The sequence below is a fragment of the Anas acuta genome, chromosome 2, assembly GCF_963932015.1.
Source record: "Anas acuta chromosome 2, bAnaAcu1.1, whole genome shotgun sequence".
NCBI lineage: Eukaryota > Metazoa > Chordata > Aves > Anseriformes > Anatidae > Anas > Anas acuta.
Window position 1 is genome coordinate 106,835,783 of NC_088980.1, and position 24,594 is coordinate 106,860,376.

A 24,594-nucleotide genomic window follows, 5' to 3' on the forward strand; every position below is an offset into this window, starting at 1 on the left:
CTCTCTCAAACAGACTGCGGATTATAAGTGCAAAGAAACAAACAGAAAAAAAGCAGAACATGACCTGGCCGGTTTGACCGTCCAGGTAGTCACCGCTTGCATGGGTGATGCTGCTACCATCCTGCTATCCACGCAAGAAAGCACGAGGTTTGAAGCTTCCCCATAAAATACTGAAATAAGATGAATCTGAAGGGTGCCCTGAAAACACCACTCGCCAAGGGAAACTCGCGCTCGCGCGCAGACATGCACAGTGTGGAGTACCCTACACTGCAGGAGGAGACATGCATTTTAGCACTCATGCCCAGTGGGGTCGGGGAGAGCTGAAGCAAAAAGCTCTCCCCTTCACTAACTGGGTGCCGGGGACTGTACAAACCTCAGTGGCAGTGGTCTCACCATCAGCTGCAGTATCCGTCTGCTCACTGTCAGTCTATTTTGTTAGACAAGTAACCACGTTCCAAGAGGAAGGCAGGAATAAAGAATAAACCCATCTCATCAGTACACGCAGGCCACATGGAGAACTGTTAAATTCAACATCCCTGTGAACTGCATTAGCATTGCTTTTCAAATCACGCACAAGTCAAAGAAGCAAAATAAAAATGCTATATTAGTAAACAGAACAGACTCAGAGGAAGACTCAAGGCGTACTGTACACAGTATACGGCTTTACTGTAACAAATTTATAAGCCAAACAAAATGTTACAGAAAAAGTGTTATTTGAGTAGCAGATTTTATTTTTATTTTTAAGAAAGCCAGGTGGCTTGAAAAAAAAGGAAAAAAAAAGATATTTTGTAAAGAAACTTTTCCTCCCATATTTTTTTAATAAGAATATTATTTATCAAGGGTTTTTTTTTTTTAGCCAAGATAGATTAATGGGTTGCTTGACTTTTTATCTGGAGGGGGAAAAGATAACTAAATAGAAACAAACAAACAAACAAAAGGCTACTTTAACAGTCACCTGACTTTCAGCCCCTCATTTGTACAGAAGGTGTCTTATATCCACATTTATACACTATGAGGCTGTCTGCATTACCAAGGAGTAGAAATAACTGTACCCTCAGCCCACCTACTGCCTGCCTATGGAGTAAAAGTAGGTAGGGCTCAGATCCCACTTTGTTCCAATAAAGAGCAGCTGACATTGTCACCAGTAGTAAAAAGAAATAAAATTGTTATTAAAAAAAAAAAATCAAAATACTTCTCATTCCATTTAAGAATATGGACAAAAACAGGAGAAAAATAAAATTAACTCCCTCCCCCCCCACAACACTCACTGGGTACAAGTGATAAAAAGGAAACAAAGCACAGCATTGCACAGACTGATCTGTCCCTGCTTTGCTCTGGTAGAATATTGACACCAAGAATAACATTTTAGTGGAGAACCCAAGTGTTGAGGAGTAAATAGAGAGTCTAGTGTAGGTTACTGCAGGCTGAGAAGACAGATCAAATGACTATTTTTGATGTTATACAAGCTTACGGAAAACTATTAAGTAATGAAAGCGCTCCCTAATGCCCTAGATTGGCACATACAAGTTGTTTTAACGTCAGTGAAACCTTTTGTTTTGATTAGTGATTTTCTGTGGTCCTTAGATAATCTAAAGTAACACCAGCAGGCAACCTAAGGCCAGGACAATATATCTCATCCACAAATCACATCAGTATGAAACAGGAAAAATAGGCAACCTTCTGCAAGACACGGATGATCAGTCTAAGTTTGAATTTCCTATTTTCTGTCATTTCCTGACAACTGCAATGATTCATATTTTTTTTATTATTTTTTTTTTGTTTTCACTGCTTTATTCTTTATCATTAATTTCTTCAAATAATTTGTATTACTTGTATGACAGGCATAAGAATAAGCAGATATTTTGAACTATTGGGTAAGTGCATGAATGAAAGTTAGATGCAATTTTTCAAGTAATAACCACTCACTAGACAGACCACGTTTACTTTTAAATAAATCTGTACTGCCAAAATAGGCTACCTATCTGGTCAGGCTGCTTTCACTAAAACATTACAAAACATTTCTCTGAAAATTGTTTCTTTATTAGCATAGAAGCTCACATCTTTAAAACATAAATAACTGTATGGCAACATGAAAAAAAAAAAACCAAAAACAAACAATCAAAAAAACCACCTTATGCATTGTCACTACTATTAAAAGAAAAAGGAATTAATAAACCTAGGCATTTAAAAAGAATTAAAAGATTTGTGTCAAGGCACTACATCGTGAGTCTGGCATATACTGTGCACTTGAGAACTTGAAGTTGGGTATTAGTGAAAAGTCAATAGCAATGCTAGCTACCAAGGTACCAGTGCAGAAACTAATGAAATCGAAGGGGACAGATCCTGTCTCTGACTGCGCAGACTCTGTCCAGATGCACTGTTCAAAGGAGGCTGAAGCTCAAGAAAGTATGAGAAATGGCCTGTAGCTCTTATAACTGCCTTCTGCATCACTGTGTGCAATATTTGGTGAGCTGGAAGCACATTTGGGGAAAAATTTCTTTCCCCATAACAGCAGTGAAGTCCTAAATAAGGCATAGAACTTGGTTCATTGTAACATACATGTCTGCTAACAAGCCAATCAAGAGCCATGGAGCAGAAGTCAGCATTACTGGGTTACTTGAAATAAAGACTGTTGCAGAGCACGGAAGGGCCAATTATGAGGTTCAGCAAGGCAGGTGCCCTCAGCAGCAGGGAGTAAGAAAGGTTGAGCTTGAATCAGAGAGGGGCTGCAGTGCACTGCACGGCAGGCAGCCGCTGCTTGTGCTCGTGGGCAGGTGAGGGGCTGGAAGGGAAGAGAAAGCAGCTACCTCCTGAGATGCTGTGGCTGCACGTCCTGTAGCTTGTAATCGTAATTGCTGTGATTTGTTTTGCCAATGTAATGCAGACATGCCCAAGTTTAAAACATATTCACTTTCATGCAATATTTTGAACAAGAAATACCCCCTGGATTAGGCACAAGTCTGTGTTGTCTGCCAGAAAGCACTGCCAGAATAATCACCGTCATAAAAAAGCTACACTAAAAAGCCTATTTTGCACATTTTTATGCTCAATACTTCCTAATTTTACTACGAAAAGAAATGCTCATTTCTGAAAGAAGAGCAGAAAAATGCATTATATAAACACTGCCTCATTATTGCCTCTGGAGCTGGCACTGTATTAATGCTGCTATTGCTATTAGATTAATCCAAGTGCAGAGCTAATGCAAATTGAGACATAAATGCTATCTCAAAGCGAGGACATGAAATGAGACAGCAAAATTTTGGATGCTTTTTATCAGAAATTACATATTATTACTTATTTGTTAGGCATTACAGAGCCAAAAGCATTTAAAGGCAATGTTTTTACAAGATAAATTGATACAACTTTTGGCTTTCCATGAAAAGGAAATGAAATCCTGCACCAAGTCTTACAAAAACAGCAACGGCAGATTTCACAAATGTTTAGAAGCACAAGATATTTATTGAAACCAATAGTGCGATGGCATAGACAAGTGGCCCATACAGCTTTTACAAATGGCCAGCTGGTCTGCAAGTATCTGATCTGGTGTTTTTACATACAAAGCAAAATGTATTGGTGCATTTTGAGGATGAAGGAAAAAAGGAAAAAATCAGAAAAAATGAACTCATTATTTTATTCTGTCAACCAAGAATAACAAGGTACCAGCAAAAACAGAGACCACTTACTCTGTGTTACTTAATCAAGCAGATTCCTTTTCTTCTTCTGGATATATTATTATGTCCATAGCTCTCAGAAGCACTATAGATTCTTCTCCTGCTGTTGGTTTATCATCTGCCTGTGATAACCCTCGTAACTTGAGGCATTGATCTTGGCAGTGCTAATTTAACACTGCAAATGGTAAAGGGCCCATGTGGCATGCTCCCGTAACAGCTGTCCCAGTGTGAACTCTCACTGATACCTTGGATTTAAGTGTGGGAAAACAATTTAATCATCAGCAGAGATGGGATTAAGGTTTAAAATCCAGATTCAGGTTCTGCTGGACCAGAAAGCCTTTTCTGGACTTGCGATACAGATGATGGCCTCTTACAAAAAGCTAAGCTTGGCTGAATTTTGAACACCCTGAAGTTGGTGAGGGCGCTCATTATTATTGACTAGCAATTTATATAGTGTATATACATTTACATGCATATGTAATTACGCATGAAATTGTACTCCTTTCCCACTATTTCGATGACTGTTCTAACATGCCCTAGGATGAACTGATAGTAAAAAGGAGAGATCTTGGTGGGTCAGATACCATACTTCAGAGTTGATTGTTGAAAATTTGTTTAGCACAAGTCACTTTGCATCAGCTGACATAGTTTGAACCAAGCCACTTACACAGTGTTGTGCCTAACCCTGGGCCCCAAGCTGCACTCCCAACACAAGGAAAAAAAAAAAAGGGAAAAAAAATTAAAAAAAAAAAAGAAAACAACCAAAACCAACCCCAAACCAAAAATCCCATCCCTTCTAACATATCAGCACAGACAGAAATGAGGCTCTGAAAGTAGGACCACTATTGCAGCAATCTAACACTGGTTAGGACTGAAGCACTGAACACAAAAAAGAGTGTGTTCGATGCCGAGGTACACACCTCTTCCTCTGAACTGTCACTCAGGTCATTGGCAAGTGAGGCACTCAAGGAGGCCGCCTTGGGCTCCAGGTAGCAGAGGCACATAGCCAGAGGAAAGGAGAGAGTGAGGGCATATGGCACTGAGAAAGAGGCAGAGAGCAGAAAGAAAAAAATGAAGAGGAAGCAAGGCACGAGGGAGGGGGAGCGGATGGGAAGGTAATGCTGCACGCTGGCAGGCAGGAGGTTGGTTTCGGAGAGGTTAGGGAGCGACAGGTAGCCGTCGTCATCCAGGAGAGAAGGGAATGACTCGGGAAGTTGCAAGGAGAAGGAAAACAAAGTCCCGCCTTTGCTGGCTTTTTGCTTATAGCCGAAACCCACGTCTTGCTCAGCGGAGCAAACTCTGCCTTTTCTGTCGGAGTCCGGCTCTGACTCCCCGTGCTTTGGAGCACCCTCTTTAGGCGACTCGCAACCTAATGACTTTTTTCGAGCGCTCTCCTTGCATCTCCTGCGAAGCTTTGCTGAAGATGCATGGGGGCCAGGCTGCGAGGATGGCGAGGAGTGGCGTGAGTCAGCGCCAAGCAAAGGTGGCTGGTGACAGAGAAAGAGCAGCAAACAAGGCGCAAAAGCAAAAGGACAAAAAGAAAACTGTCATTAGTTAATTTTCTTCTGTGATGATAAATAAGATATATTTATATATATTATTATAAACAGTACTTTAACACCACAGCTTTTCACTGAGTTAAATGTTGCATGTTCCCATGCTGCACACCACACGTATTAGTAAATAATGGTTACAGATTACAAAAGGCAACTTCTCAGTTCAGCATTTGTCTAGTCATCTGTAGTACAGGATTTAAATAAAAATCTTCATGGCCATTTGTGGAGGTGCAGGTGCTGCCAATTTCCACTTTCTGCACAACTTGCTTCAGATCTTAAGGAGCTTTCAAACATGAAGTAAATGGATAGCAACAAACTTACTCAAGTCATGAAGAGACAGAATTGGGGCCAGATGCCTTGGAGAACCTCAGTAGTAATTGTTAAGACCCCTAAGGTTTTAATCTGTGTGCCCAAATTCCAGCATTACATTTTTTAAAAAATGCTAGGTCATAAAACTAATCAAAACACATTCTGTTTTTGTCAGGGGTCAAAAGAAACTGTATTAGGTTGATACCTAGCCAAGCAGCAGCTCCTCAGCCCACCTCTCCCCATTGCCCAGCCCTGCCCTCACTCTGTGCACCCTACCACACTGGCCCTATGCATGGCCATCTCTGTAGTCAAAAAGTGACTCTTTACCCCTAGGGAAGAGATAAAAAAGTACCAAATGCTTTTGCTACAAATTTTACTACAATGCAGAGTATCCACTACCAACAAACAGGCCTTGCTTTAATGCACCATTTGTAGGGCATTCATCAGGTCTTTAAGATAACTCAAGACAAAAAAAAAAAAAAGAAAAAAGATATAAGCGGGGATGTAACTCAGAAGAAGGTACTCACTTCTTGCTGACATACAACACACTCCCTAGCAGGCAGCCACAACCAATGTTTAGACACAAAAAAGCCAACAGTTGCCACCAAAATAACCCCCTATCATAGATCTGTCACAATGCTGATGGATATTAGGCATTTTGGCCAAAGTAAAGTAGGCGCACTTAGGTAAAGTGACAAACTGGCTCTTTGACCAAACCATAAGTACCTGAGTTCCTCCACTGCTCATCTTCCTGAGGAGCTTGTAAAAGGCATTTCAACTGCACTCACACTCCAAACTCCCAGGAGTAAAATGACTTCAAAGACAAAACTGCTTTTGTCTGCACAAGATGGTGCAAAATCTGAACCAACAAGCTGGATCAGAGTTTTATACACAGGTGGCATCAATGATATGTACTAAGCCTAATCTTTACCAGTTATACTAACAGTAGGAATGGGATTTCAGTCCAATATTTCCATGGAGGAGTTCATCCCCCTCCCCCTAATATTTTGCTTCTATCTTTTCTTTAACGGGAACAGGTAAAACAAATGTACATATCTATCAGTTCAGGCATTTTGCATTCCAGAATTAAGCAATCAAAACCGAGTCTAACTTAAACAAATACCTTCTTTGTGAATTTAAGGCAGTAAATGCAAGCCAAAATCTAATGCTGATGGACCCATAGGACTTTACGTGAGCTAAATACATAGAACTTCTCTTTATGTTGTAAAGGCAAAAAAGCCAAAGTAAATTTATTCTTTGCTAATGCAGACTATTCATCTATGGACAGCTTTGCAGCATTAATATTTAGAATAACTTCTGGTGCTTAAACACATATGGATAAATCAAAGAAAAAATGTCTTAGTGGAAAATCTGCAAACCTACACATATATCTTTAAAACAGAAATGTGATTGCAAACTTGTCCTGTGTTTCTTGAGACCCTATTCTCTTTATAATAAATAACAAACTGTTGGCAGGTCCAGTGGAAGCAGGACTAAGATCTCTATATGCTTACAGGATTGACATTCTGTTAACAGGTGGTTTAAACAGAACCCACATCTTGGGGGTTAAAATTCATCCATTTGTGTGTGTTTAACTACCATTTTAGGAAAAGTGTTTTCCTAAAAATAGCTCTATTTCTAGCCATCAATAAGGAACATATGATCTTTGAAATGCAGCTGAACCTCTCCAGTGACCTAAATTAACAAACACTTGGAACGGAACTAGTTTCTATTGGATTTTTTCTGCATATTTGATTTTCATCCATGTTTCTCCATGCAGAAACTAATGGAGTTTCAAGGAGACCCTTGTCAAATTTTACAAAGATTATTTTTAATAGCACAATTGCAGCCCACAGTTTCAAAAGAAAACATTTCCTCATCTGCAGTTTCAGTAATTCTGTTTGTTTCCAATTTTTGTACCTTAATTGCAGCTTTTTATTTGAGGATCTGTACCTTTAGCTCATTATATGTACCTTGTTATATGGTAAGGCTAGAAGTTCAGGCTCTCAGATTTACATTTCTAACCAGTTTTCTGGGTATAAAGGTATACATAGTTTTTTCCTCACACATGAAGAGAGTAAATCTTGCATATTTAACAAATGCGTTCCATACAACACGTTTTGAATGATATCCCAGATTCAGTATTTCATAGTGTTTTTTTTTTTGTTTTTTTTTTTTTCTCTTCAATGTATAAGAAACAGATGGCAGTTTACACTCAGTCTTTTCTGATTCTACCTTATTTCTCTTCACTATCTATCTCTGAAATACAGCATCTTCTCTGTCCCTCTGATTTACTTTCTTAATATCTCCGTAGATGTAATCCACAGCTGTGTGTTTTATATACATGTGGTGGTGGCAGGATTGGGTTTGGTGACTCACAAATCAAATTTAACAACTGAGTAGAGAATCATCAACAAAAACAGTTTTCTACAGTGAAAATTTCAAAATAGGGAAGTAAATGCTTTTGTAAGCCAGAAAAATGTTTATCATAGTATATTCATACCCAAAGGGAAAAAAATACTCATTGAAATATATGGAGGGAAACATACTGCTGTGAGAAGGAAATGAGAAAAATGCCATAGTTTAAAGCACAGAGATATGTACAATGACACAGAACTACTTTGTTGCCCTGTCAAGAAATAGAAAACTTGATGCCCATAGTAATGTTAAAATACAACTGAAGACCAAAAGAGCAAAACACGCCCTTCTAGGCTATTTTCTGAATATTTCATAAAGAGCTCCTGAATGCCATATAAAAAAAACACACTGATAAATGCATTTGCTTTTTCCAAAAGCAGTCCAAGGCAGGAATTGGCTTTTACAACATCATGCAAAAGGATTATACAAATATACAAATTGATTCAAGACATGTATATACATACACATACAACTGTGTATATTTTATGTTCCTCTTACTGGATTAGGTATCTTCTCCCTCCCTAATCATTCTGTGCTGCTCGAAGCGCTCTCCAGGCAGGTCAGTTTAACAAAAAAAACTAAAAACTCTACCTTTGTGTCATGGCGTATTGCCGAGACTGGGGTGACTTCCTCTTCTCTTTTCTTTTTGCCCTCTTCATCATCTTTTTCTTCTTCTGCCTTTTTCTCTGGCGTCACAGTGGTTATCAAGTTGGTCTGAGAGATGCCCTTTGTTGTGGCGTACTGGCCAGTACCAACCTCTGCAGCAGACACAGAATCCTTCATGTATATTTCATGGTTTTCATTCACTGATGCTAAAAGCAAATATTTAAAGAGGGAAAGTCTGAAATAGCTTTTGCTGAGAAGCTGCATAAAATTAAAAAGCTGGGTTAGTAAAACATTCAGATATTGCTGAAAACACAACTATGTCATGTTTCAGGAAACCAGAAGCATGTGCATACATTTAAATAAACTGTTTACGTGAAATAAAGCTTTTAGCTTTTATATGCATAAACATATATTATGGATGTGTATACACACATTACTGTAGCTTATGTGTGCATTACACAGTTGTTAAATGTTAGCAAGCCATTGTTATTGTAGTAAAACATCAGAGAAAAAATAATGCATTGCCATATGTATCAGGCAGAAAACATACAGAAAAACAGCTATGACATCAGCCGAGGGGATGGAAGAGTGTTTTTTTTTTTTTTTTTTTTGAAATCTGTCAGAATATAGCAATACAGATCAAATGCAGGGTACGTAATGCACTGTATTGTAGGAAATGACAATACTGATGTAACACACACAATACTTGAGAATCAAGAAAGGTCGTCTTTCTATTATCGGGTATTAAAGTCTGTCAATTCAGTGAGCTCATTGTCCTAAAAAATTCTGGAAGGAATATTTTAGGATGTAAATGCTTGACAATTCAGCAAACTTAAACATATATAAGGGATTTTAAAATAAATAGTAAATTTACGGATAGAATGTAATTAGTATATTAATATATACCTAGATCCTGCTCTTCACTACTGTGTAACCAATTTCAAATTCACCAGGACCATTCAAATGTGCAAAGTGACTTGCATGCGTAGCAAACCACAGGGCCAAGATCACAGCGTAATCGTAATGCAGAACATTACTGGCATGTTTGTGTTACAGTAACAACATTAGTGAACAAATCATAAGCATTAATTAAAAAAAACAAACAAACAAAAAAAAACTCTCTTCCCCATTTGCACTTAGGCAAATTAGCATAATAAAAACCTTGCAGAGTCTAACAAAAGCTTGAAAAAAGCTTTCAGATATCTTGTCTCTTGGGTATGAGCTCAGGAGGCGGGAGAGAGCAAAACGAGTAGAGGGAGACATCTTGTTTAGATGTTACAAACAAAATAGTGCACAAGGGTAATTTCTGCTTTGAGACACATGCACAGCAATCAGGTCACCAGTTGCTTGGTAACGAGCAAGAAGCACATCAGAATTAGAGGATTCCAAAATAATTAATGACAAGCAGCATCTTTAGGGGGAGAAAAGAAGGCTCGTCACTCGTACTTTTAAATCATGGTTTCTCCCCCTCCCCACCATCAGCTATATTCATTGCAATTCATCGGTCATATTCTGCAGGAGAAATCACCTTTTTTTTTTTTTTTTTTTTTTTAAGGTTTGTAAAGATTCTAAGTTTGGTCTCAGTATTTTTTTCTACAAAAATAAATTGCAACCTACTTTTACTCAATATCTGACAACAGTAACAGCTGATGAAGTAGCTGAGACTGCATCCCATGCTGGTATAATCTAAGGAGCAGCAAAAACTTGACTTCCGTGAACCACAGAGAAAGAGAGGAGGAGAGAGGACCTACTGTTAACCTGCACGTTACTTTCCATCTTACACCCTCAAAAGTGATGTACATAGAAAGCCCGCTAGGACTCATCAGAGTGAGGTACTAGTTAACAAGCAGGAGTTATTACTCTCTGGAGGGAAATAACTCATTTATGAGTTTTAACATATACTTAAATGAAAAACCTGTATAGGGAAAAAACAAACAAACAAACAAAAAAACTAAATTAAACAAAACCCAAACAATTATTCATGTAAAGTCACTGAAGCCAGACTTGCTCTGGAGGGCAAGCCCAGTCTGACAGATTTGAGTACCTTGATCTTCTCCCAGGCTGGGAAGGGATCTGTAGGAGTGAGGCCAAGGAATAAGGCCCATGAAGAGTATGCTCCCTATAACATCCTCCAGGCAAACATTTTGTAACTGCAGAAGCAGTAAATTCAGGACATTATTTATCTGTATCCTGCTCATGGCAACCGGTGGGCCACCTTCCTGATGCCCCTCAGTCTGGTCTTTATCTGCTTTCTCCCTCCTGGAGAAATGGCTCCTGAAAACCACTGCAGGCCGTCATTTATAAAAAGGCTCCATGACAACACAGAAGATGTGTTGTGGAAAGCTAGCAAGCTTTGTAGGGCTACCTGATGCCTATCCTGTTTCATCTGAGACACTTTCCTGCTGCTTTACCCTCTACTGCCTGGGTGAATGTTTCCATTGCAAGGCCTCATGAACCTAATTTCGAAGTCCAGCTATGCAGACAAGTGTAAGTACTGCCTCATTTCCCACACAAGCTGTATGCTGCACAGGTCATTAGGAGCAGAAGGGCCAGCTGTACTGACACAGCCTCCATCCCTGGTACGCAGCAAACGTGCAGGTACTCACGTTCTCCTCTCAGCAGAAGCTCAAGGGATATGAGATTACAAGAGGTTTACATCTAATTTAAAGCAATGACCACGGTGACTTTAACTTCTGAAAAAGTCAGTTAAGAGGACCTTACCCCCATCTAAGCTGCGGGACATAGTATAACGTTTACTAGAAGACCGCTCAAAGTAAGGCGCGGGCCGGTCTATGAGCGCGCTGGCTCTTCTTGTCTGAGCCTGCGTCCTGCCACTGTAGCGAAACTTGGAGCCCAGCGTCAGGAACTTCTTTGGAGGTGCTTCAGGTAGCAGGAGCCTAAAACACACCAAGACAGACAGGAATTACTCCACTTCCTCCACAGATCAGCCTACTGCTTCTGCAGAGGGGAGAAGACCACTGCTTCATATCATTACCCATTGGGACCTAAGTCTCAGAGGTCCGTGCTGAGAAAGAGATCAAATAATGCCTCACATACAACACTACAACATCATTTAGCTAAAGTGCTAAGACCACAGGGCAATATCTTTCATAGGGATGCAAACATTTTTCAGGTCAGAGCCTTCCCACACTCTGTATTTTGGCTACAGCATTTGCTGAAGTTTGCTCCATTCTCCTGCTATGGAGTTTATGCTCTAAAAATTGATTTTCCATGAAAAATCAGAAACACCCAAAAATGCACAATTTCTTTTTAGATCTTGTGATACTAAAATAGCGTTTCATATGAATCTACAGACAACTTGAACCAACAGTTTTAAGAAAGGAGAGAAATTCTTCAGTCCTCCCAAAAATCTTGAGAGGGAAACACTGGACACTCTCTTATGCCATTGAAAAGCTTACCACTTTGGGTTCTCATTGCTAAAAATCTCTTTGCTGACTATCTTAGCACAAACTAGTTACTGCATTTATTCTACTACCCCAAACTTTTCTCAAGTCATCATAGATGACATAAAAAAAAAGCATAGCTGCTTATGCATAGTTGCAAAATTCCTCAGGAATATAAAAATTACAACCATGAATTGCTTATTCTACATGACTAAATATTACACCACTGCTTACTGTTTGTATCTTCATATGTAATTAAGTCAAAATCAAATCTCTCTTTTTTTTTTTTTCTTTTTAAACACATATATCCCAGTATACACACACATATATATATTTTAACACGTATGTCCCAGTAACTTTCCATACGAGTTGTTCTACCTATACAAGTGTAGAAGAGTCCCATGGCTTTTTTAAGTATAGTGACCGACAACATCATGGCACAGATAAAGCAAAACAATTAATTAGAATCATATGGTGATTTTAAACATTCAGTATCTAACTGAAATACTATGAAAAAAGAATGGGTGAAACATTTCACATTTGTAAGGAGGAATAATCATCTTTTCTTGTCTGCTCAGAGGCACCTCTTGATCAAAATGATAATTTGCTTTGAAGGATTTTGTCTCTGCTAACAAGATTGTTCTTTTTTGTTGCATTTTATGGCACACCTTTAGGAAAAGAAATTGACGTACCTGAAAAATGTATGGTGCTCAACACACACTTTCCATAAGCGCTTTGCGGCGCGATGGTTTGGCAGCTTAAACCCAATAGTGCTTTCAAACTGCTCAAACTAGGTGGAAAAAAAGAAAAAGTACACATTTGATGTGGTGCATCTATATTTAGATAGTATGCACAGGTACACAGGTTCATCTTCATTTCCTCTGTCTATATCATCTCTTTGCAGTCTCATGTATATAACTGTATATACACATACTCCAGACTACTGTCTGGGAAGGAAACTGTGAATAGTAAACAAAGGCAGCTTTTGGGGATTGCTTTTTTTGGGGAAAACTTAGATAATGACGAAGAGGTTTTTGATGCTGACAGTGATGTTTTATGCCCTATAGTAACAGAGATCAGTTAAGACTTGGGAGATTTCTGAGGGGAAGAAAAAAAAGCTAACAAAAACATTTAAGTGCTTTAACCCTAATGTTTCAACTTCACCAGTTTAAAGAACAGTGGGAAGCCTGATAATAGCCTGGAAGGGAGCAATAGTCTCCTGGGACTGGTCTGGTCTCACACAGCCCTATATTAAGGAGAATTACAGTGAAAGAACTAGAGTTAGTAAATCACAGTATTTTTAGCTAATTTAGCTCCTGGGAAGGATGAGAAAAGGAACAGGTAATTGAAAGAGTTGGCTGGGGACACTAAGTGACCTCTTTGGGTTTTGCTGCAGATTTATATTCCAGATGCAAAAGCTGTGACAGCTACAACTGCTGTAACATGTTGATGGCTACATGCAGATAGCTGAGTAGCTGAAATAGTGTTGCTGTGATTGGGGAAAGGTAGGCAGAAGGGCACTTGTAAGGAAGCCTAGACCTCTATGGGGAACTGACAGAGAGAAACATGGCAGGAAACAGCAAAGCAATAAAGATGATAGAAGCAACACATGAGATGGTGAATCACATTATCATCAAATGTGATTTCAAATGGACTGCATTAATCATTTTGCAGAAGTAACTATGACCTGGTCACAAGAAGCTACATACCAAGACCAGCAGAGCTCAGTAGGAAATCAGTGGTGGAGAGCTTGAATACAGATATTGGGAACATCAGTGGCTATTCGATTTTTATTATTATTTTTTTTTTGTCTTTTAAATTAAATTCAAGACTGCAAAGTTGGTGAATAAAACTGTGTCTGCTGTGAGGCAGAAGATGTAGGTTTGTGGATTTTGGTTTACAGCTCTACAACTGCTCAAGCCCTGATGCTGGTGGTGGCGCCAATAGATTTCCCAGGTCAGTTATGAAGCCAGTACTAGAGACATTGGCTCAGGACTCCCAACTGCCATATTACATTAAGGGAGAAATGCAATCCTCAAAGGGAGAAATGCAGTCCTCAACCAGGTGATTTCTGTCCTCCTATATAGCTACAACCTCTAAAATGGATATATATGGATTTTTAATCCATCACAGTCCGATTACTATGTCAGAAGTTCAAATGGAGACCCTTTTGTTTAAGATGATCTTGAACTCTTCCTGGGATTTTTGCTAAGATTTATCATCTTATTTCTGTGTTAGTGTATGCTTGCCACATGAGGTAGACAGACACACGTTACCAGCGCTGTATTGCTATGCATGCGGCTGAGCCACGAGAGGGCACTCACTGTACGAGATTTCACAACACATTACGTGTTATAACATGAGCTCCTGTGGGCCTGGAAGGGCTGATGCATGTAGCTACCAAAAATGCTGACTGATGGATGCTGGACTCCATTTTTATGAGTCTCCAGATTTCGACTTAGACCCCAAATTTACTAGTCTGATATGCTTATAAAATTTGGTATGTCCTGTTTGCATCTTACTGTGTAAGATGAATAGACACTAATTCAATATACAACATGTTGGTGGATAATGAGCACTCCATGGATATGCAGTACATTATTTAAATGCCCAAAGTATTCATAACATGGATTAGCTTTTTGCATGCAGATAACCATATTTACTGTTTACATTAGTTCATGGATGTAAACAGAAAAACACCAAAGATTTTACCTGTATTTTAAATAAAGTATTTACCTACTCTTTCCTAAGAAAATCAGCACAGATTAAAAAACATAAATGAAAAGGAATGTTAAAGGGCTGTAAGACATGACAAATCAACAAATCAATGAGAACACAGGTTTTTGGAAAAGGTTCATTCACTGAAGAGTGTCAGGATGCCCTTACCTCCCCCGGTCGGATTTTGATGTAGAAGTTGTTCCTCTTGTAGGAAATTTTCAGAACCTTTGGCCAGGCAAATCTATTTATTCTGAGTCGGTCTCGATATATTAAGAGGCCACTTGCGCAAACACCTAACATGATTTCCACTCCTTCAGAATCCTAGAAAAGCAAGCAATATACTTTTTGAATAGTTCTCTCTTCAAATCCCATAGTACTATAGATTCTTGTCTACTGTGCTTCTGTCTGAGCTACAAATCTGTAATGTGTCAGCTACAGTGACCTTATTTCTGAGAGCTACACTACTCATTGACCGCATTCATGCAAGCAATAGTAAGGTTGGGCAGGATCAGAACCTGAGTGCTGTGGAAGTTATCTCATCTTTTAGAAAGACTCCAAAAGGAGGGGTTTTCACTTTAGGTAGTATTAAAATAATGATATTAACAATACAGAACACTTGAATTACTTCTTAAGTATCATTAAGATAAATACGAGATTGAAAGTAGGACTGTATACACATTTACCAGTCCCAGCATCACCCATTCTGCATGACTAAGCCTTGTGAATCAGACAGATTTTTTTCCTCAAAGTCAATCTTCAGTGCTTACCATCACCACTAGCCTGTAAAATTGTATTTATTTTTTTTTCATTTAGCTAAGTACTAATAGTTCTAGAGAAAAGAAATGTCCACCTTAAAGCACAGAGTCCTCTGGTAATTATTTTAAAATAACTTAATGTTGTAAAAGTCAGCTATAGAGATGTCATCATATGATAATCATGAAATGAATTAATAATTTTCTGCTATTTTTCCAAACATCTTCTAGGCAATAGTGAAAGTTTAATTACATTTATTACATTTTAAGATGAGCACAAAGGCACACATGGCCAGATGAAGAGCCTATAGCACAGCTTGAATTTAAAAAAAAAAAACAAAAAACCATGCTTTTAAAGTCAGAGACACGACAACGAATTAGTGCCATAAGGTCACTCCACTGTTAAAAAACATGTATCAATAAAGGATGTATGCTTCAACAATGATGGTATAACCCCCCCAAAAGATATCTGTTTTCTAAATAAGGCTCTCATGTGATAACATCGTGAGGTACTGCAGAAGAGAGAAAGTTATTTTTTTTCAGCAGACTTCAGTTTTACAATTTCCTAAGGAAAAAGTAATGTTTAAATACAGTGAATACATTTTTTTTAAATGAAGTCTCATTGCCTGTGATCACACTGACTGGAAAATGCTTGAAACACGTACATGCTCAAATATGGCACGTAGCTGCAGCTGAAAGGGGCTATTTCTTTTGTTATACTTTCTTAAAACCTTCCTGATAGATGTTTCCTTTCTTCCTCTTCACCTTTGCGGCAGACCTCAATCCATTCAAGGCTTCTTTTGTGGGTTTTTTTTTTTTTTTTTTTTGGTGTCAGAAACTGCTTTTCAATGTGATACTACTGGCATAAAACAAAACCCAAGTAGAATTTGGCTGTTTTTCAGGAGCCATGCAGTTGCACAGAACACAACGCTCTTTGCTCTGTCGTCTGAGGCACAAGATGCTGAACTGCACATACCCATAGCTCTGCATACGAATGGGAGGTTTTGTCAGAGTGCTGACAGCCCAGAGGACAAATCTATCCATCTGAACACATTCTTAATTGTAGCCCTGTGCTAGGTAATTGAGAGCTAGTTTTAACAGCAGTTGGCAAGTCCAGCATCTGTTGAATAACTTGGATACCTGCACAGCCTTAATGAATTGACGTTGACACAGAGACATCTGCCACTGAACGACTTCAAAAAGGCATCCATAGAGACGCTGGTCCCACAGCCTGATACTATCCCATCTCACCACCAGGCCTAATTAAAACCAACTGCTGCTTCTCATGCAGATTCTAGTTTTCCTACTTTTAGCTCAGTTTCCAAGATTGTCATTTGATTTCTTACTCTACAGACAGTCCCAATGCATTACCAATGCAGCTTTCTCTATTAAGAATATAACTTTAGAAAGAGATTGGCTTGACTAACAACTTCGTTTGCTCTGAGTCTTTCAATATGAAGAATAGAACAGTAAAACTAGACACTGATATTTTGTAGGAAAAAAAAAAAAGGTTATCTCAGGACATCCTATCTTAAACTTCTCAGCCTTTCTCCAGTATTCTGAAAAAAATACTCAGGTCTTAATGCCATGCTATGTCAGATTTTTGGTAATGAAGCTTGTAACATATTTAGAGCAGAACTCACTTTGTCGCTGTTCTGCAGATTTATTTGAGTTGGACAAAGGGTGTTGAAAAAAAAAGCTACTGAGTAACATTTATCAATCCTTTTCTATCTCTGTTCCAAAGGTGCCTCAAGATTTTGTACCTATCTGCCATTCACGGGAAAAACAGTGGCATGCCTCCTGGTCAAGTGCTGCCCATTGAGCCATACACATATTTTTCATTTTCAGTGGAGGCAATTAACAGAACACAAAAGATTACCTTGAATTCTGTAACACACATGCACAGATCCTATGAAGTGCTCCAGGGACACGGTTGCATGCCCTTTCAAGATCCAAGCTGCAAATTTATCTCGGTTCTTGAAAGGATCTGCTGCAGCATAAAAACAGGCTCACAGCAATTTGACCTTTACAGAAAATGCAGCGCTCTCCACAGCTCAGGAGTCTTTGTTCAGTACTCATTGCCAAGGATGCTTGCTAACCTCAGAGATGTTAAAATCCCTCAACCTTACTTTGAAAAGTGAAAAAAAAAAAAAAAGTGAAGAATGAAGTAATTATTTATATGCAGAAAAAAAGAAAGCCACAGACAAACAGAAATCTGGCAGGTGGCTTTCCCAAGCCACAATAAGCATGATCATTTTTTGTTCCTATCTTAACCTGCTGATGGTTAGAGAAACCACCTCATCATGGGAGAATGCTTCCAGTGGCATTACTTCCCTTCCAGTCAACTGCAACAATGACACTTCAGAAGAGAGACCAGACGCTGTCTCCCTATGACTATCAATCTGATTAGGTTTCCAGCACAGCTAAATAATTGCTTCAAAATTATTTGCAGTGTTAGAAATGATCTGCTTATTTAGCTAAGATGCCATACGTGGCCTTATTAGATTGAGAAATGTAGCTGAATGAAAATGACAATTGATCACTCTTTGGACAGCTTCTAAAATCCTTTCTCATTACTGTGTCCATCCAGTATTTTTTTCCCAAGGATTTGGTTGTTCAATTAACATAAAATGTTGATGTGCAACATCTCTGAATCTATAGGCTAAATTATGTTACAGTTACAAGAAATATTTATGATTATCCCAGGAGTCACCTTTCCTCATGTTTACCGGTGATTTATTTCCCAATCTGCCTGTCCCAAACTAGAAAGAATAACTCAGGCTGTCCATGCATATTCAAGTACTATGCCAGATGAGAAAGATGACAGTTGTAGGCTCCCTGCTGGAAGAACTGTAGTCCATACCTTAGCATGATGGAGATCTACTCCATACATTGATAACTTCTTGGCATTCTCCAGAAAATGCATCTCAGCCTCCGCAGGTGTCATTCCCCTGAGGAAAAGCAACCAATTCTAGCGTCAACATTAAGGAAACAGAATATGAATTAAAACCCAGCACCTGGAAAACATTTTCAGCCTGTCACAATTGAAGCTGTATTCCTTAAATAGCATGGTACCTATTAGAGCTGAAGCTCTGGTGAAAGCACTGTTATCTTGCATGATTTTGTGTTATCTCTTCTCTAACTGAAGTCACGCAGAGAGAAGTCACATCCAAAAAGTACTTTTATGAAGTGCTGTCACTTCAGAAGTACGCAACAGCAGGTTTCAACATTTTCTTATGCTGCAGGATGTACCTGAAGGCAGGCTACAGCCTCCATCCATCTATCTTACCTGTGGCTCTTGTGCAGCTCAATCACCTTATCTTCCAGCTCCTTAGTGTGATTTGGTGCAAAGCGAAATTCGCTGACGTAGTCACTGCCATACTCATCGGGGTCGTAGTCGCCGAGCTCAGACTGCACGGTGTAGGAGCCCAGCAGGGCAAGCGTGACGAAGGAGCAGGGCAGCCTGCCGGACACGATGTCGTCTCTCAGCTGCAAGCAGAGGTAGTACCTGCAGGGGAGCACCACCACCACTCAGACAGGGCCAACCAGCAACAGAGCAGCAAGGAGCCAGGGGTCCTCTGCTGATGGGCAGAAAACTCCCAAGCTCAAGGTTTTTCAGGCATTAGCAAGGATAATGAGACTTAAAACCACCCTTTGCCTAACTTGTGGGTAGCAATGCTTAGTTAATCTTTAAAAAGCTGCATGGAGATTTCTTAATAAAATGGGTTGCTATTTTGTTTTGTGACCCAGATGGAGAATTACCCCATCGGTTTCCGTAATAAATCACTGAGATATATTGCTAACTGGTAACTTTTTTCTTTAAGAATAAATAATGTTCCCTAAGGGGTAGCTGAACTCCAAGCAGTTCAAAAGATGTCTCCTTAGCAAACTGTGAAGCTTTCTCAAAAACACATTTAAATGGTACATGCAGTTATAAGCACAATGACAAGCAGTGCAAGGGATCACTAGATAGAAGAATCCAGAAATAAAGTGAAGCGTGTTGGCTTCGTGGTTAAGGCACAGAGTTCCCTCAGGAATTTAAGGGTGAGAGAGAGCTCCCGAGTCCTCCACAAGCTTTGCTACAAGCCTGGTGACAGTGTGCCCTTGTTCAGAGGTCAGGTACGATTTTTGGTGTAACAACCAACATGGCTTACCCCAAGATGAAGCTGATAGAGAACTCAGGTGGGTTAGGAGGAATTTGGAAATGCTCCCAAGCTCAGTACTGCAGATATAGCCTCTGTGTCTTGAACCCAGTTACACACACAAAAAAGAGCAATCCTTCCCTTTGGCAGAGGTGCAGGTTGCAGAGCTAATTGACTTTGTTACCACCACACTCACCATACCGTGCACACCAACAACATACCTAGCCAGTGACACTTAAAATTGACAAGCATGCTCATTCTCATCCCCTTTCTTTCCCTTCACAGTTGTAATTTTGCTGACAATAAAATCTTGTTACCACAGACAAAAATGGGCATTGGGCATCTCTGTGAAAATTCAAATCAACTCTCAAGAACATGCATATTGGAAAAGCTTGATTTTGAGGTTAAATTGTAAAAAATAAAGTTGTCTGAGCTCAGAAAACTAAACACTGTTCACAGTGTCTTTTCTGCCAAAGCATCACATATTTTCCATAAGCTCGTAAGAGAAAGAAAGCCAATGGGAATACAAAACATTCCTTTTCTTGGATAATTAGAGCGTAAGCGCTCTCAGAAACAGCTTTTCAGCCTCTTCTAGAAAGGTATTTAATGCTTTAAACACCTGGTAATATCTTCAGATAGCTGGGCAGGGTCTGGAGGGTAGAATTTCACATTAAATGCAAACTGCCAAGCACCACCTGGAAGAGAACACACGTTTACTGAAAGTACAGTGTAAGTGCAAATGAAGATGTTCATGCTGTTCAGTTACCAGCAGACTTACAAATACCCCAGTGAAGAAATTCATAAGAACAGGACATAGTATCTTTTTCCTGTATATCTTTCTGAAGATACTACTTTCCAGTCTCATAATTACACTGTTAGATCAGATCTTACAGCTCTTTTCTTATTTAGTAAGATTTTCACTGAAGCAAGGGCTCTAAGGGAGTAGCAATTTATTGCTAATACTTAGGAAAATTCAGTCTGAAAAACAAAAAAAAAAACACAAACACAAATGTTTACTGGAATTAACCATCTGAAAACACAGCCTATACATGTATTAAAACCAAAAACCCAGAATGCAGGCACTGGAAACACAGCAAGCTAGGGTTCACTCGGGCAGCCGATTGGGGTGATGTGCTGGATGGGCACTGCCCAGGGCAGCTCAGCCGCATCATCTCAGGGTGCTGCCTCAGCACATAGCTCCTGCCGCCAGCAGGCAGAAATTACTGTGCCGACAAAACTGCAAGGACAAACACAGGCACCACGGCTGAAAAAAAGGCCTTAAGCACAGAACACCAGGAAATTCCCAGTTAGTAATTTTGGTCGATTTAGATCACCCCTGGGATAACTGGTTTGCATCACTGCAAATATTTAGTGAAAAGCGTTTTGGAGTGCTACTTTTAGATGTTGTCCTGAAAGAATACAAAGACTGAAAACCAGAAAGTGTTGAATACAGCAATGTAAATATGAATGCTGTTACTTAGAAATGGAGAGGTTATACTAGTGCATGTCTCTAAAGCAAATGAAAAGCAGTAACAAAACCACAAACCAGAATATGCTAACAAGCAACATGGTGGTATCTCGTGAACAGGACTTTCTCTGAGCCCTTTGTTGCAGGATACACCTCTTCATATGCAGTTCTACTGTAAGGTACAGTATTTCTGCAGTCAAGAAACCAAAGCCAAAGTAAAGACATCTCAGTTTTCTGAAATGTGTTGACATCCAATTACAAATCTAACTAGGCATAAATATCTCGAAAGGTCCCATATTGGCTGTGTAATGACAAAATGCTCATGAATGCTGTAAAAAATAGGATTCCTCCTTATAAACACTTCAGAGCCAGGTTTTCCCATATCTTCGAGTACCCTATGCCTAGGCAATTCCCAATGAACATGGGTCTTGGTGGTGTATCTGGAACACTGGTATAAGAAGCTTATATTCTGGGCAGAGTGAACATCTGCTTGCCTGGAAATGCTGTAAAGTTTTCCCAATTGGATGTTTGGGAGTATTTACTTAGAGACTTCAAGGAAATCTCATCCTATTCAAAGTCCCATTTACTATGGTCATACATGAAAACCCAAGAAAATCAGCTGTATGCACAATGAGTCTTTGATGGTTACCATCAGGGTTTCACCTCTTGCTGAAATTTTCAGGCTCCTTATTCCAGGACCTTTTCCACTCCCTTGCACCATAAAACCTGGTGGAAGGAAGATTTGGCCAGCAGTGAGGATGGGGCACGGTCCAACTGCTGCCCCTCCCAGTGGAGGGCTGGGGGGCCTCAAAAACCACAGCCTGAAAATCTGTGCCCATGCCTCCAGCACACACAAAGACAAATGAAACTGACTTTATAACCCTTGGGAGCACGGCCAGTTAAGGTGACTAAGTAAGAAGCCTTCTTCCTGAGCTACAGGGGCTAAAATAAAACATAGTGGGTTAAAACTAATGGGGTGTGAACCAGAGGCTGTAAGCACAGCAATGACCTTGTTTCTTAGACACTGGAATGAAATCTCCTGTTTGCAGTGTAATCAAGAATATCTGAGTGCAGTACAGCACTAAGTAAGCAGGATGATATATGTATTTTTTTTTTTTTTTACCTTTCATGAAAAGTATCATGCATAAGAGTCCTACTTTTCCATACTTCTCTTGTTCCAAACTTCTAAAGTGAATTCTCCAGAGCAAGCAAATTATCACTGTCATCTCCTGCAAATACAACTGTCCCCAGCTCCACGTCCAGGACTAGACTTTTCTGCCCTGGTTAATCTCTCGCTGTCACTATCTTTCACTATCCAACTCATGGCTTGGGCACATATTAAATGCATTTCACATCAGCAATTTGAAGCTGAGCTCCTTTACTTGCATTGACAATCAGCATAACCTGACTCAAGAAGGTCTACAGCACCTTTCTCTCCAGAGCCACCTTCTCCACGGACTGAAAAAAGGCATACAATGGAGCACAGATTTTCATTGTTCTTCATTGCCGATCATTTAACTCGTAATGAAAATAATACTGGTGGAAAGGTGCAGTTGCTCAGAGAAGCAGAGGAAGCTTTGCAGTCAGTGTCAAGTAACCCTTTGAATTACGGAGAGGGGAATGACTCATTTGCGAGACCTGATCCAAAAAATGTGAACCACCAGATGTGTTTGCTTGTAAAAGCACAGGTGCTAGGTTATTTACAAAACGTACAAAGACAAAAATACTGAGGTTTTCCTGCCAAAAAAAAAAAAAAAAAGAAAAAAGTAACACACACAAACATTTCATCAATTTGAAAAAGTGAGGGTGAAAAAAAGGCAGGTCAAGTTTCAAGCCTGGCAGCCCTGACACAGTTTTCCTTCCAGACGTTTTTGAATTTCTAATGCAGCAGACAGCTAAATTTAACAACGGGGCTTTTTAAAATATTCACGTGAAGCAGAAAATTGACTGATTCTCTGCAAATTGAATGGTCACTTTAGAAGCAAAGTTCAAGCTTTTGACATGCAGGAAGGAAAGATATTTTAGAGCACTATCTTTGCATCATTAAAACATTTCAATGTGGAGCACTAACCAGTGTTCCTGGATTTCATATAAATATCAGTAACTTAAAGAAATAACTTATATCATAGTCCCTAGGGTTACATCGTTTAATGTCAAACTTCATGTTTTTGCATCTCTGCAAATGTCAAGTTGTTTTCAGTAATGGAATTTCATGTGTTACGAGCCTGAGTAACTGCCTGAACTCTTTATGGGGTAAACATGTGGGTAATTCTTGTTCCAGAGACAGGATGAAGATGACTCTGGAACTTCAGCTCCAAGATGAGGTTTCGTCACACCAGGGGGAAGCAAGCTCTGTGCTGCCTTATACACTGAAAGGTGGGGACAAGGGGGCTATGACCCCAAACCACGTGCCTCATAGCCCCCATGAGCAGGGGGACAGTGCGTGGAGCACTCATACCACAGGGACATCTAGTGGGGCAGATCTCCTGCCCATCAGCAACAGGGCACCCCCATCTTTCCTATGGATGGCTCTTGGAGGGGTCATAACCACAGTGGAATGAGTGATACTACAGAGCTGTAGTATCTCTTCCACTGGGATCTTCCAGCTTGAGACACCACATTGGGGTCACCAGCTTTGTCCCTTTGTTACAATGGAGGCTGGAGTCGGTGACGGAAGAGGCTTTGTAGCCCACCAAGCTTCTGTGAGGCAGATTTCCATATGTAAGAGACCACACTCATGGAGAAACTAAGGCCATGCCTAGTGCCAGCAGCAGAAACAGATGAAACAGTATGGAGGGAAAAAGGATTTTTTTCAAATTTTGGGGTCTGGGTACACCAGAAGGATTTTTTTTTTTCCAGAATCCCTGAAAAAAAACACACAAACAATAACAAACTTACTTCGGATCTGCTTTTTGATTTCCTTGGCAGGGTCCAACCAATTCTGAAAAGAAAATGTTTCCTTTTTTCAATTTGAATCAGAAAGTACAATCAACATAATTTCTAAAACAGTGCTATGAGACAAAGCTAGAAAACCTGCACGCCCACCCCTTCCTCTTTGGAGCAGCAGTAAGCAGGGATAATGGTGACTTTTAGGATGCAGAATCCAGATTGTTTCTGACCTTCCCAGAAGGTGGGGGGGGCATGGTTGAAATTAAAAAAAAAAAAAAAAAGAATAATAAATCCACAGAAACCTTTTTTTTTTCTTTTTTTCTAGTGTATCTTCTGGTATAACGCCAATTGAATTTCTACAAGCTTGTTAGTTTTTTTGTTTTTTTTTTTTTTTCTTGAATTGTGGAAGGGCTGCATGTGTTGAAAAGCTTTGTCACAGACACACAAGCATGCCATAGGTCACTGCATCGTTTGTGACCCCCTGCTAGCACGAGGGCATGATGGAGCATGGGGGGACCTGGGACAGAGTTATGGCCCAGACCGTCCACATCCATGCCATCCGAGGCTGGTGGCTAGGCAAGAAGATAGCACATAAAGGCAGGTGAGGAGGTGGGGGATTGTCACAGTAATGTGATACTACTTCCCCTAATACCAAGGAGCT

At 39.7% G+C, this 24,594-nt stretch overlaps 1 protein-coding gene across 31 annotated transcripts in view; it reads right to left on the reverse strand.

Annotated features, from left to right (window-relative positions):
* The window catches only part of EPB41L3 (erythrocyte membrane protein band 4.1 like 3), a 96,034-nt gene that overhangs the window by 16,297 nt on the left and 55,143 nt on the right, over nt 1-24,594 (reverse strand). For 18 of the 31 annotated variants that reach the window (XM_068671545.1, XM_068671546.1, XM_068671562.1 and 15 more), the window contains exons 5-14: nt 23,943-23,985; nt 20,196-20,271; nt 18,724-18,942; nt 18,298-18,385; nt 14,851-15,003; nt 12,657-12,754; nt 11,282-11,457; nt 8,546-8,766; nt 4,592-5,158; nt 374-427 (exon numbers count right to left, since the gene is read on the reverse strand). In XM_068671545.1, the coding sequence (XP_068527646.1) occupies nt 374-427; nt 4,592-5,158; nt 8,546-8,766; nt 11,282-11,457; nt 12,657-12,754; nt 14,851-15,003; nt 18,298-18,385; nt 18,724-18,942; nt 20,196-20,271; nt 23,943-23,985 (1,695 nt within the window). The remainder of the gene's footprint in view (nt 1-373; nt 428-4,591; nt 5,159-8,545; nt 8,767-11,281; nt 11,458-12,656; nt 12,755-14,850; nt 15,004-18,297; nt 18,386-18,723; nt 18,943-20,195; nt 20,272-23,942; nt 23,986-24,594) is intronic. The other 13 variants (XM_068671552.1, XM_068671571.1, XM_068671569.1 and 10 more) reach the window with 4 other exon arrangements.